This window comes from Lathamus discolor, chromosome 5 (assembly GCF_037157495.1).
Source record: "Lathamus discolor isolate bLatDis1 chromosome 5, bLatDis1.hap1, whole genome shotgun sequence".
NCBI classification, from domain to species: domain Eukaryota; kingdom Metazoa; phylum Chordata; class Aves; order Psittaciformes; family Psittacidae; genus Lathamus; species Lathamus discolor.
Genome location: NC_088888.1, coordinates 124,115,933 through 124,129,365, shown reverse-complemented (window position 1 = coordinate 124,129,365; position 13,433 = coordinate 124,115,933). Strand labels below are relative to the sequence as shown.

Below are 13,433 nucleotides of genomic sequence, written 5' to 3'. Positions count from 1 at the left end.
TAACATTTATAAAATTACTTATGGGACAGGAGTAGGCTTATTTGTAAGATAACTGTTAGGAAAGTCCATTTTGACCTTCCTTAACACTGGATTTATCCAGTTGGGCCTGAGGACTTTAAGAACTGCTGGAATTTCCAAGTAGTGCCATAGTCAGGGGGGAAATGTCATTTTGGTGAAAGAGACGGGTGACTTTAGAACGCAATACAATGTCTTTTCTTTTTTCTCTCTCCCAACAGGGATGGGACAAAAGGAGAACAGGTTTCCCAAAATGGTTTGCCGTCAGACCAGGAATCTCCACGGGTTAGTTACCGCTCCCAAACCTACCAAAACTACAAAAACTTTATTAGCAGACGGACAGCCAATGACCGATCGTGGTCTGGACTGTGACGTACAGAATCCTTTGCAGCAAAAGACACCTTTTTGTCAGTATGGTTTACTGGTACTGGTTTCATCTTTTGGCTTCAGATTTCCCTGCTGCTTTTCTCTTCCTTCCCATCAGTTGACTTCTATTGAATTAGCAGCCCCTTGGAGATATATTTGCCTCACTTTCCTCCTTGTTTATTTGAATCTCCCCACTGACACTCAGTTGCTTTAAGGTGACACATTTATTTCATGTTATTTACTGTTGAGTTTTTCATGTCGCTAATAGTATTAAGATTTTCCAGCGAAAGCATCCTTTATATGAGTAATTGAGATTTAATGAGATTACATCATAATGAAGAAGAGAACTAGAACCTGACAGGTATGACGCATCGAGTTATACTAACAGGTTTCAGCACGGCAACATTATTAAATCAGCTGCATTAGAAAGCGAGTTCTTTACAAGGCCAAAGATTACCCCTGCAAGTGAGCTCAGCAGGAGAGGCTGGGGGGAACGGGAGAGCTGTAACTATTGACAAATAAAAGCCTTAAGGTTAGTTGTATAACATTCCATGCAGAATTGGACTCATTGACTGCAGAGAAAAATAAACGTGAAATAAAACATTGAAAATTAGATTTATCTTGGTATTTAGTCCTCCTGAAGAGTTGTGATCTTGCTGAACAGCTATTTTGGGGCCCCATTTTGCCTTGGTCCTGTCCAATTTACAGCAATTCAATTTACTGACACTAGGGAGGCAGAGGTATAAGTGAGAGCAGGGTGCGGACCCCTATGAAGAGGTTGTGATGCTTTTCTTTAAAAACCAAATAAAACACATTGGTCTAAGATCCCAGTTCTTGATTTTCTATGGATGTAGGCTGAATGGTCCATGCCTTACTCATTCCTTCTTGATAGGGGAGTCAGGATATATGCCAATAATCTTCATGTGCAGCCATACAAATACCAGTACATATGTATATATAGCTAACACCTCACAGTAGTTGAATGCCTACCTCTCTGTTGCCTTTCTGCAAAGCCTCCTTGTTTCAGTTCATGCCTGGAGTGGTGAGAAAAATGACACTTCTTTTCCTTCTTTTTCTGAGGCTGTCTCTGAGGGGTGTTAAGTGCAGGAAAGGCGCCTGGCAGGCTCAGATCAGTGGGGTTTAGAGCTCTTGCCAGTACCGCAAAGGAAACACGGGTCACAGTGTAGGGCTCCGGGAGGAAATGCCTTTCAGTGTAAGTTTATCTTTCAGGTGACCCAGCCCAGTTACTTTGGGTCTGCACACAGGCTTGTCAGTGCTCTAGGATACTAAGCAGTCCTACCTTTTTGTTTCTTTAAATAAAGCCTTTTGGTTCATCTTTACTATTAAATTATGAAGTGAGCTCTCTGTTGTACTTTCTAATGTTTATGACATTATATAGAGTTGTAGCAAGAAATATGAGGTGGCCTGCAAGCACACCCCAGATCATCATCATCATCTTGGTTACCGCAGCCTTACACATCCCCTATTTGCTTCTTTCTTATGTTAGTTTTTATTTTATGACATGATACATAACACATTTTCATGTTCATCTTCGCCATCTGCACTTCAGTCTTCCATAAGAGCTCCTTAGCTCAGTTCACTGAACCAAGTGTTGCAATGCATCAGGTGTACACAGCTGTGTATTTATTATGTATTATCTCTGATTTGAGGCACAAGATAATGCTGCTCTTGATCAGAATTTCAGCTTCTGCCAACTAGCTGAGCAGTGCAGCTGAATTGTTCTGTATTGGCTGAGCTTGCAAAGCGAGGAAGGTGATTGAAAGGGTGTGCTTCAGTGATTGTACTTTTGCTGTAACTTGTCTTTCCACTTCATGATGCATGTGTTTTTTTCTTTTGTCAGGATAACAACATAGAGCTTCTTAATGCTTTTAGAAACTCCATGTAGATTTAGGCAGATGATCTGGTGACTACCTGCACCAGTGCTGGCTCTCTGTGCCTGTAAGAGTGTGACAGTTCTCAGAGCAATATAGCTGTAGCTTCAGAGTCCACCATCTGGGAAGCCTTCAGATGTATTCTGGCTATAAAGTACTCTGTAAAAGTAATCTCTATAGATACACTCTTTTCCTTGTGTTATTACACTTATATATGAGAATTATACTTTACGATGAAGAAAACATAATTAAGTCATCGATTCAGGTCATCACTGTAGGTACTAGAAGAATTAAGATTTCATCTCTCTATTACAGCCTGTGGTACTGGCTCAAAACATTAAAATGGCACTTTTTTAAAATGGCCAGGACAATAGAAAGGCTGTCATTTGTCTGCATCTGAAAAAGGCAGATAACATCTCTATTATTTAAGCTGTGGTGCAGAGACTTAACTTGATGAACTGAATATAATGTGGCACCGAGGGGATATCTCCAGTCATTGTCACCAGCTGTCTTGTTGCATGTTGTAGTCCCCATTTAAGTATCTCAAAAGTAGTCTCTAGCCACTAAAGCACTTGCAACTAACCTCTCAGTCACGAGTAAGAAAACTGTGTCCATGTTTGTGGTAACTGTTTTGTTGTAACAGTACAGTTTGCTATTGATGTTTGTCCTCCATTGCGTTGTCTCTGCATGCCCAATGCATGTTTCCATTAAAGTTTGTTCAGCTCCTGTTTTTTTCTCCATTTTTCATGACACATTCTTGCAGAGCTGTTTATGATCCAGATTTATTTTGCTTGTTTTCTGTTAATTGTAGATAACACATGAAAAGGAAATAAAACCCGAAAGAGCCTCAGAAAAGCTTTTCATAGCCCTTTTACAATCAGTAGCATTTTAAGTAGAAGTTACAGGTGTGATGATGTGATTAAAGTTGGCAGTTATCTTCTAAAAGCACAGGGTTGCAGATCGCAGTGCTGAATTACACGTTATTTCCCATTCAGTCAGGTTCAGTAGCTGTACAGTGCCTGCTGTTAGAAACTGGTCTGGTTTACTGAAGATTAGGGGTTACAGGCCCCCCAAATCAGTAGTATTTTCACATCTTGCTGGTATCACTACAAAAACTATGCTACTTTCAGCATCATTTTAGGTAACAGCTACTTGTGGGTAGTTGAAGCAAGTTGTTGAGATGAGTTACTGTGGTCTATGTAATTCCTTATTGCTGGGAACAAAGGGTTTGTGTATGTTGGAGGGGATCCAGCCAGTTTTAAAACAGAGTTTGAAGCTCAGGAACTGTCACTGGTCAGGAAGCTTTGGAAAGGGCTGTCCTTGGACATGACCTGTTGGCCACCAGTGATCAGCAGTGGTGATGACTGATCAGTTGAGCTTTTTTGGTGAATCACTGGTTGGTTGTTTCACTCCTTACGTTTATAGTAGCTGTGCTGGCAGTGTTTGTATGGTCTTCAGTTCATCTACTTATTTACCCTTTCTCCCCATCAATGCAACATTTTTGTTATGTTTTGAGATTTGGATACAAATAGTGAGGTTTGATGGCTTAGATTCATCCTAATTGTGAAGAAGCTGTGTCATTCATTTTTGCTTCCGCTGGATAACAGTGCAGTGCAGAGGTTCCCTCTTACAAACCTAGGCTACATGTCTTTAGGGACAGAGCAAAATAGCTATGACTGAAGCGGAATGTGAGCTGCGATTCTTTCCCTGTTTCAGTGGTGTAGTGTCTGTACTCTGGAGATTTAGATTACTTAAAGGCAGTTAACCAACCCTTCCCATATTCATAGCAAGTTGGCACTTAGCTCTTCCTAGGTCAATACATGAGGTACAAAGGTGGGAGGTACAATGATATTTACTTGGCAGGTACGAGAAGTTCTAGCAAAGAGTGGCAAAATTTGGTTTGTTGCATAATAATTCGGCTGCTTTTGAATTGTCCAGGCCATGTGCAGACATGGGAATGTCTAATTACTGTGCCATTCACAAATACCTGCTTGTCTGCATAAAACCAGTCCAGAATGTTTGTAATCTACTAGAGCATTAGCAGCACTAAGCTTTAGTAACTTGCTAATAATAATAATAATAATGATAATACACACTGGTTGTGTAACTCCTGAGCTGCTACCTATGGCTCTACATGTCAAAGTAATGGTACAAGAAAAACCAAAAAACTGGGACCAAGCTGTGTTTCAAAAGCTTATAGCCATTAGGATTCCAATTTAAATGATTTTGGGATGAATGGCTCCTGAAGACGTCGACAGCTTGACCAGTCAGAGCTGCTGGAATCATGGCTGCTCTCTAGGCTATCTCGATCACAGTGCGACAGGCAACGCGATCAACAAAGCAAGTGATGGGCAAGGCCTTGGTTCTGTCTTTGTTTGGGGGTAAATAGCTGTGTGATGTTGTGTGACTGTGGTGGTTTTCAGTTCCTTTAACAACAATCCAAATCCACCTAATAACACAAGTCTGAAACAGACCTTGATAAATTGACACATGACCTCATTTCCCTTGTCTCTATAAGATCCAATATCCTAACTGGGATGGTGGAGATGAAATGCATGGTGTAATCTCTCTAATTCCTGCATGTTTTGATTTTGTTGTGTCCTGAGGGGAATGGGGAAAGGAGCTTTTACAGAAACTAATGAATTGCATGAGTTTTGTAAATGCTCCTGGGTAATTTTGACAGATTTTTCTGCTGGCTCCTAGTTTAATACCTTTTATGGACTTTTAATACCCCAGTAATGCCATAAATGTACTTAAGGTGGCTGATGTGTATAACTTATACTGTTCCTCTAGGTTTGCAGAAAGTGTGATTGTTACTGTCCCAAACATTGGAGTACTTAGCAACAGAATTGAATGCTCTCATTTTAGGAATAACAATATACAAAAGAATATGAATTGACCAGCAGAGCAAAACAGTAAAATTCACACTGATGTTTAGCTGCTCTTATTTTCCCATCTCTCCACCTATAAAATGGGTACTAATCCATTCCTACCTTCTAATTTCCTTTGCCTTCTGTGTCTCCATGGAGTGTGAGAAAGAACTTACTGGCCTGTGTCGTTCTCCAGGCAAAGTTTATACACAGCCACGTTGTGCAGGGAAACAGATTAACTGCAAGATACCCCAGTGCTGTGAGGCTTTGAGCTGAACATTTTCTTCACTGTTCCTTAGGTGGCAGAAACTGCAGATACAAATGAAATGGTCAATGGAGCTGCAGAACAAAGGACAAGTTCGAAAGAGTCTAGTCCTGTTCCATCTCCAACGGCAGACCGCAAAGCCAAGGCTGCCATTCAGGCCCAGACTGCTGCTACCCTACCAGCCAAAACACAGGAGATGCCTTCAGCTCAGATGGAGGGCTTCTTACATCGCAAACATGAATGGGAGACACACAGCAAGAAAGCCTCAAGCAGGTAAAGTCCTCGCTGCCTCATGTGAACTCACCAAGATGTAAAACAGTAAATGTGGTCCCTGCTGCTGTTGTCCTCTCACAGCTCCTAAAGACCTCTCAAGCTTCTGCTCCTGTTGTAGGAACTGCATTCGTGGTTAAATGGTATATTGGATGGAGGTCTAAAGGTACATGGTGAGAAAGCAGTGTTAGCCATATTTGGAAAGTGGAAAACTGAGGCATAAAGATACCATGATTTTCCCACTTCACATGGTGAATTTGTGGCAGTAGTGGGATTTGAATCCAGAGTTCTCAAGAAAAGAAAAACACGTGGGTGTGAGACTAGAAATGTCCATATTCTTCTGACATTTTCTGTTTGCACATTAGCACTTTCCACCTACTCTGTAAGCTGTGCAGAAGAGAAAAGCGGGTGAAGATGATTTGTGTGCCTTAGTTGATTCCATTCCTAAGGACCCAATCCTGCCATTCTGAAACAGGCAAAACTGCTGAGGTTTCTGTCTGCGCTGGAAAAGCAGACCGGGGTCGTTTCTGACCTGAGAGAACTCTTGAAACCAGACTTAATGGCTGGGCTGACAAGGAAAATGTTGACTAGCAGGTGGTGAACCACACCAGTATCTGAGGTGGGAGGTAAAGTAGTGTGCAGACCACAGATGCGTACAGTGCTACTGTGATTTTTGTTCAGCTTTAGCTGTTCACACCAGAGAACTACTCTGAGGCAGTGTCAGCCACCAATACTAACTCGCAGGGACTCTTGTTTCTAGTAATTATTGATTCTTCAAGCTGTATTAGAGAATGAGGCAGATGCTGCCACCAAGAGTATTTGTAACAAGCCAGGATTTCACTCACATGCAATCCATTTGTTAGTTTTCAGCACAAAGAGAATTCCTCCTAAAATAAAGCAGAGTCATTGAAAGGTCAATCAGTGTCTCCCCAGACTATGGAAACTGCCCAGTCTGCCTAACAGTCCTCCCACTGTTGGGCTATGCTGATGTGCTGTTACAGGGAGCTCTGGAAATCTCTATTCTGTCTGGCTCAAAGTCAGTGTTTTTGTCCTGAAGCTGTGTTTTTGTGAGAGAATTTGCTGTCTGCAGTTTACAGGACAGTGCAGGCTGTATTCACATCCTCACACTGAACCCACCCCCATTATCTTCTAGAAGTAATTGTGTTTGGTTTCTCCACTTCTGCAAGTAGGGACATTAGATTTATAAACACTTCTGTTGTTTTCTGTGTCTTGAAGATCATGGCATAATGTGTACTGTGTCATAAACAACCAAGAGATGGGCTTCTACAAGGATTCGAAAGCTGCTGCTTCTGGCATCCCCTACCACAATGAGATTCCTGTCAGCTTGAAGGAAGCGGTCTGTGAAATAGCGGTCGATTATAAGAAGAAAAAGCATGTGTTCAAGCTAAGGTAAACACCCTGGAGCATCCTGCTGTTAGTACAAGTTGTGGTGGGTGTGATCACTGTGCAGATTCATGGGAGGATGCAGCCAAAGAACCGATCATGGATATTAACTGCAGTATCTGCTTTTGTTAACAAGCTCTTCACAATGCTAAAAACATGGTGTATTTGTCCAGCACAGAACAGCATCAAAACAACCAGTGCACTTTAGCTGTGTCTGGGACAAGACCAGATGTGTATGCCTGAAGTCAGGAGCCTGCATTTACAATGCTGGGCTTTTCAGCTGCTCCCTCTGGAGTTCACTGAAAAGAGCTTAATATTGGTGATTCTTCTCAGAACCAAGCCTCTTGTTTAACTTTCCAGTGTGAACTTAGGATGCTACTGAAGACATCTATCACATTTTCAGGTCTAGAACATGTAGTTACAATCTGAAGGATGTGAAGAACTTGTTGTTCAAAGGTTAAGAAAAAGTAAGGCTTTTCCTTCTGGAATCCTCTAAAGAGGATAGAATCCATATCTGGAGAAGTTTGTTTTATAGCAAATATATAGGGAATATTTAGGGAAATGTAGCTGTCTTGAAGACAGGCCTGCAGCTGTGTGATTCATCCTGTAGACTATCTCTGAATTGATAATGTGAGGATTTGCTGTTCCACAAACAAAGTTAGGCAGAAAAATCAATTGCCCTTCTCTTCCCAGTACCCTGCCACCCGCATCAGGCCTCTCAAGTAATGGCACGTAGCGTATTTCCTTTACTCATTCTCATTAGGAGAGTCCCCAGAGAGTTCACCAGAAAATGGTCATGGCAAATCTGCCTCTCCATGTTGAGAGAGGAATGTTGTGAACATCCAAGAGGCTCTCTTCTACAAAGGCTGTGGTCTTTACAGACCTGATGTGCAGGCAGACCTCTCACAGGAAGGTCCAGTTTGATCTCTAGAGGGCATGATGTAAATACTGCTCTTTATTTTTTTAAAGAAGCAAGGCATAAGGATATTCTTCCTATTGTCTGTCTGCACTCGTACTTTACAGTTTAATACTTAATTTCATTTCATAAAGAGAATTTAAAATGCTTTGGTTTTGTGGGGAAAGATTCAGAAGCCTGCAACTCAGCTCCCACTCACCCGGCCTCCTCCTTTTTCACCTGATCTGGTGTTATTCAGTCTGGTTTTTAATTAATATGTATCTTCATATACACTGTTAAATGTCTCCCAGTTAAACCATCTGAGTAAAATCAGCACAGAAGGGAAACTCCAGCCTTCAGTAGAAGAGGCAGCTACTCATAAATAATGCACACTGTAGTATCTTGAGTCATCACGAGTAGCTACGACAGCAGAGCAGCTGCAGAATTTTCTAGGTTCCTGCAAAAGCCACAAAAGCTCTGGGTGTTGTCTGTGACTTCTGTCTTATGAAAGTATTGAGTGAACTTTTACACTGTCTTTGGCAAAAGAGATCTGCCTGAAACGGCAGTCATCAGCTGCAGAAGGTCACAACCCTGCCATGCCTCTTGACGCAGTGGAGCCCATCCATGTCATAACACACACCCAGTGTGTGTGGCTGCCTCTGTGTCACAGCACAAGATACCAGACCAGGAATAGCTGGGGTGCATTTGTGTACATGGAGGTGTTAGGACTGTCCCCTGCAGGCCCATGTGTCTCAGTCTCATTGTGTACAGTAGCTAAATTTGTGCTGGTTGTTTTCTTTGCAGATTGACCGATGGCAATGAATACCTCTTCCAAGCCAAAGACGATGTAAGTTTGTTTTCATTGTGGTTTCTTACTGGTGTGATATCTGTGCTGTAGTGCAACAGGAAGAAAGCAGCTGCTGGGAGCTCAGGGGCACGCTTTAATCTCCTGGTCTTCAGTCTTGCATATATGTGTGTGTAATGTGTAGATTTGGAAGCTCCCGCTGGCACCACCAGGGCAGCAGGGATTTTTATCTAGATAAAAATGTCTAGATGCCTTCTGCAGGTGTGTGACCAGAGGAGTAAGTGCCAGGTGATGGGTTAGGGACTCTGTTTCCTTTCATTTCCCACTTCTCTCTATTCCCCTTCACAATGCTGAGCGAACTAGAGAGGGTGCATGATTGTAACAGCTTTCTGCCTTTGGGGCTTCTTGAAGGAGGAGATGAACACGTGGATTCAGGCCATCACATCCGCTATCTCTTCTGACAAAATCGAAGTGTCCCCGACCACCCAGAGCACTCCAGCCTCCAGCCGTGCCCAGACCTTGCCTGCCAGCGTCACAATAACCAGCGAGTCCAGTCCTGGCAAGCGGGAGAAAGACAAGGAGAAAGACAAGGAGAAAAGATTCAGCCTTTTTGGTAAAAAGAAGTGAACTCCATCTCCACACACTGCACTTCTCTGACCGTTCCAGTGGAATTCCAGCATGCGAGCTCAGAACCAATACGTTACTCTCTGTGCCTCATGTTCCTCAATGTGATTGACATTTTTTTATTTATAGAGCGTTTTAAAAAAAAAAGCCAACAAAAAAAAAAAAACCCAGAATCTAAAGTTCCAAACGTATGAGGTGCATTGGGCAGCTTCTGCAGGAGAGCGAGGACCAGGTTTTGGGGGTTTGTTTTGGGGGGGTTGTTTTTGTTTTGTTTTTGTTTTTTTTTTTTTTTAATGAAGTTAATGTAGATTAGATCTTAATATTTAAACTGTTCCTCAATTTTGTGAGGCTGTCTTGGAAAATAACCCACTCCTAGTGCTATTGGTATGCAAGGCAGCGGTGCTTTCGAATCTACTGTGCACATCAAAGCCCAATGTACAAACTCTCAAACGCGTTCACTCCCATCTAAGGTTGTTATGCTGAGTCTTGACTAGTGGAGCCTCCCATTCCAGTTCTAATCTTTATTAAAATGATAGTGTATTACCTTTGCCGTAACAGAGTGCAGGTTTGCATTAACTTACAGACAAACCATTTCTACCCTGGCGTTGGTTATTAACACAACCTGAAGCTTTTCTGCATCAAGTACGACAGATGAGAATGTTGGTGTACAAGACACATGAGCAGGCTGATACCATTTTAAATAATCTGTAATTTCCAATTCTTTTTTTTTTTTTTTTTTGCTGAAATACATTATATTGTATGTTTCAGATAATTCTAGTACAAAGTATAATAAGACTAGATGTATAATAAACCCTTAAAAATCATTGATAAGTGTAAAAGTGAAACTGAAGCATTTACTGGAAAAGTAATGTTACTCAAATGGTTACTTGCTTGTCAGCTGCAGCACTGTGTGTTATAATTTTGCTACATTACTTGCTATTTGATACATAGTGTGCATTTCTCTGTCACTGTAACTATTGTAATGAAAAGATTTTCATCTTACTGCACAATCAGAAATTACATTTAATAGGAATGAACTTTCAATGACTGGGCCTGTAGTCGAGAGTAGTACTGGAACTGGCTTTCAGTTGTATCGAACTGTACCTCTAGACTTTTACCCTATCTGTTAAATATATGCGATGTCATTAAATGCTTTTAAAACTAAATATGCTGGTTAAGTTTCTTATTTCATTTCTGACAATGTTAAATCATGATTTTGAAAGAGGATCAAAAATAAAGTTATTTTAAAATGTCATCTCTCCTGTGCACTGAAACTGATGTCTTCATGTAATTCCTTTCTTGTGTGCTGAAGTTCATACTGAAATGGTTGTTTTCTCTTTTCCTGCTGTTCTTTCCTTTCCCCCTGCCTTCACCTCCTGCAAACTTTGTAATTTACCAAGGGCTTGTTGTCCTGCCCAGTTTAATCTCAGTGGGGTTTTATGTCAGTTATTAAACATACCTCCCTTAAGGGACAGCCTCAACTGCACTCTGGTGATGATGTGTGTTTAACACAGCAACGGTGATTCCAAAGCTCACCAGTTTCTCCGTGTTATCAGCATTTCAAAGACCAGCATCTTTCCAGAATTATCTTTACCTTGGATATGATCTAGGGAGTCACCTAAAATGAATAGCTTCAGGAAGCCCTCATACACATTGGGAGTTTTAAAACTAAATGTAAGGAACCTGGTGTTTGATTTTTTACCATTATTAGAATACACTCAAATATAATTATAGCTGGAAAACAGATAAGCCACAAACTAATGTGTTTCCAAGTGATATTTTCCTGAGCATGTGGCTATGTCTTGATTCTTTTAATGGACTATAGTGTGTTTTCTTGTTTTCCAAAGGTTTTGGATATTAATCAATTAATGCACATGAGTTTTTACTTCTATAATATTACCCCGTTCCAGTCTAGTTATTAGTAATATGCAGGAAAACACCATTAGTCTTGTAAATGTAAAGTTTAATACAATATAAAAAGCTGAGGCTTATCAGTAGAAGAGAAAATGAAACATTCTTCTTGGTTGATTAAAGCACCCAAAAATGTTGATGCCTTACCATATTTGTCACTTCAACTTCTTACAACATGTAGTTTAACAGATTGAACTTGGTTACCTCCTGTGTTTAATTGTGTAATGTCTTGGTTGAACGTGCCTTCAGAGTTGTTCCTGTTTGTCTTGCCTCTCACCGCAAGTTATTCCCAAAAAATAACTTGATTAAAACCCCTTCTGCTTAGGAACTGACTTTATGTTGCTGAGGAACAGGAGTGAACTCTAATAAGCCTTCCCTGTTTTCCCCATTGGCCTGTAAGGGTGCCATTTCCATGCAGAGATTGGTGGGTCAGGAGGAACTTCCTTGGATTGAGCCAGGTCAGGAGAGTCAGGTCAGTGCACACACCCACTCAGGGGTGTGCTTGTTTCAGGAGGAGGAGTGGGGGAATCTGAATTTCTCTTGGCTTATGTAAAGGGACTGCTGGAAAGTACCAGAGGAGGAAGAAAGACTCTCTGGATGATGGGAACAGGACTGGAACTGGAGCAGGTTGTCAGCACCACTAGCATTAACTCTTGTAGAGGTACTGTGTTGCTTTGCATTGCACCACTAAATGTGGTTCGACCTCCCAGCAGAAGAAATGCTGTGCTCCTCCTGGTTACCGCAGTGAAGAATGAAGACTTGTAGTACAGTTTGACTCTGTATTTCAGGTTCCTTTGTTGGCTGGTTTTGAAAGCTAACTCATATTTAAGTTGTTTATGTTTTCTCTGGAGATACATAGTAGAGAAGTTGAACCTCAATGTTTTCAAAGAAAACTAATGAAGGGCAACCACTTTTCAGCTATGTTGCTATCATTGTTATGAAGAAGAGAAATCATCCTCCGATCAGGTCAGTCTGCCTTTTTTGTCTCAGTGGGAGGCCTTGGATTGTCTGTTCTAAACTGAGGAAAAATAGCAGAGCGCTGCACCTGAAGGGGCCTTTCTATATCTACACAAATAAAGCACAACGAGGGGAAAGAATCCAAACCTCATTAGCCAAAGGAATTAAGCATGTGTTGAGTGGGAGGGTTTTCTTTTAGATTGATGCAAATAATCTGTTAATCCATCTGTTCTGCATAGAGAATATGTTCCATTGTAGGGTTGTACTCTGCATGATGAAGATCAATGGTAAAGGAAAAGTATGAATAATCTCTGTTCTGGTGAAATACTGGTTCAGCTGGGTTTTCACTTCTTGTTGTTCTGGTTTTTATGATTGAGTTCCCAGAGAATGGATTTTAATTATGGAGGGTCTTTAAGAATATACTTTTGTAATAAATTACTTGTAGGTATGATGCAGTTTTGCTCTTTTTGGTGGCTATTTGGGGTTTGTTTCTACCTTAACTAATCTGAATAAATATAGAAACTTAAATCGCAATGATTTTGGACAAACATTAGTCCTTTTCCTTAAGAAAAAACACTTCAGAAAATCAGGTTGTGCTAAAGGACTGACAATGTTAGGAATCAAGTTAGTGGGAAAAGCAGAATTCAGCTCTTTGACGCTACAGCTCCACCTGTGGACCGAACAATTGAGGCCACATCCTGACAAGGGGAGGAATGGGAGATCTTGCCAACAGAAGTGGAAGGATTTGGCTTGTTTCTCTGTGTCCTACTATGAAGAAGGTGTGTTCTGAGGCCAGGCAGAGCACAGCTGAGGTAAGAAAGCACTGTGTTCTCAATGCATCAGGATCAGAACTGTCCCCACAGCTACAGGTGTGCAGGGCTGAGTTAAGAAGTCAGTATTCAGCACTTGAGACTAATTTATTCCTTCCTTACTGCTGGATGTAATTTATTCCCTGTTGTCAAGCATTTTTCTCTAGCCTTGTGACAGCAATTCACTGACTATTCTGGTTCTGATAGAGCACTGGATTTTGTTCCAAAGGATTTTAAACAAGATTATGGTACAAATCAGGCGAGGCATAAAGCAAACCCACAATGCAGTACTGGAAATGCTGCAGCAGGCAGGACAACTAGTCAGAATAAAGAGAAATGTATTACAACAT

The 13,433-nt window shown here is 41.2% G+C and overlaps 1 protein-coding gene across 3 annotated transcripts in view; it reads left to right on the top strand.

The window, feature by feature from the left end:
• The window catches only part of SPTBN1 (spectrin beta, non-erythrocytic 1), a 140,347-nt gene extending 129,775 nt beyond the window's left edge, over nt 1-10,572 (top strand). For all 3 annotated transcript variants that reach the window (XM_065682507.1, XM_065682508.1, XM_065682509.1), the window contains 5 exons: nt 237-300; nt 5,443-5,681; nt 6,915-7,088; nt 8,782-8,824; nt 9,194-10,572. In XM_065682507.1, the coding sequence (XP_065538579.1) occupies nt 237-300; nt 5,443-5,681; nt 6,915-7,088; nt 8,782-8,824; nt 9,194-9,409 (736 nt within the window). In that variant the 3' untranslated portion in view covers nt 9,410-10,572. The remainder of the gene's footprint in view (nt 1-236; nt 301-5,442; nt 5,682-6,914; nt 7,089-8,781; nt 8,825-9,193) is intronic.
• The last annotated feature ends 2,861 nt before the right edge of the window (nt 10,573-13,433 follow it).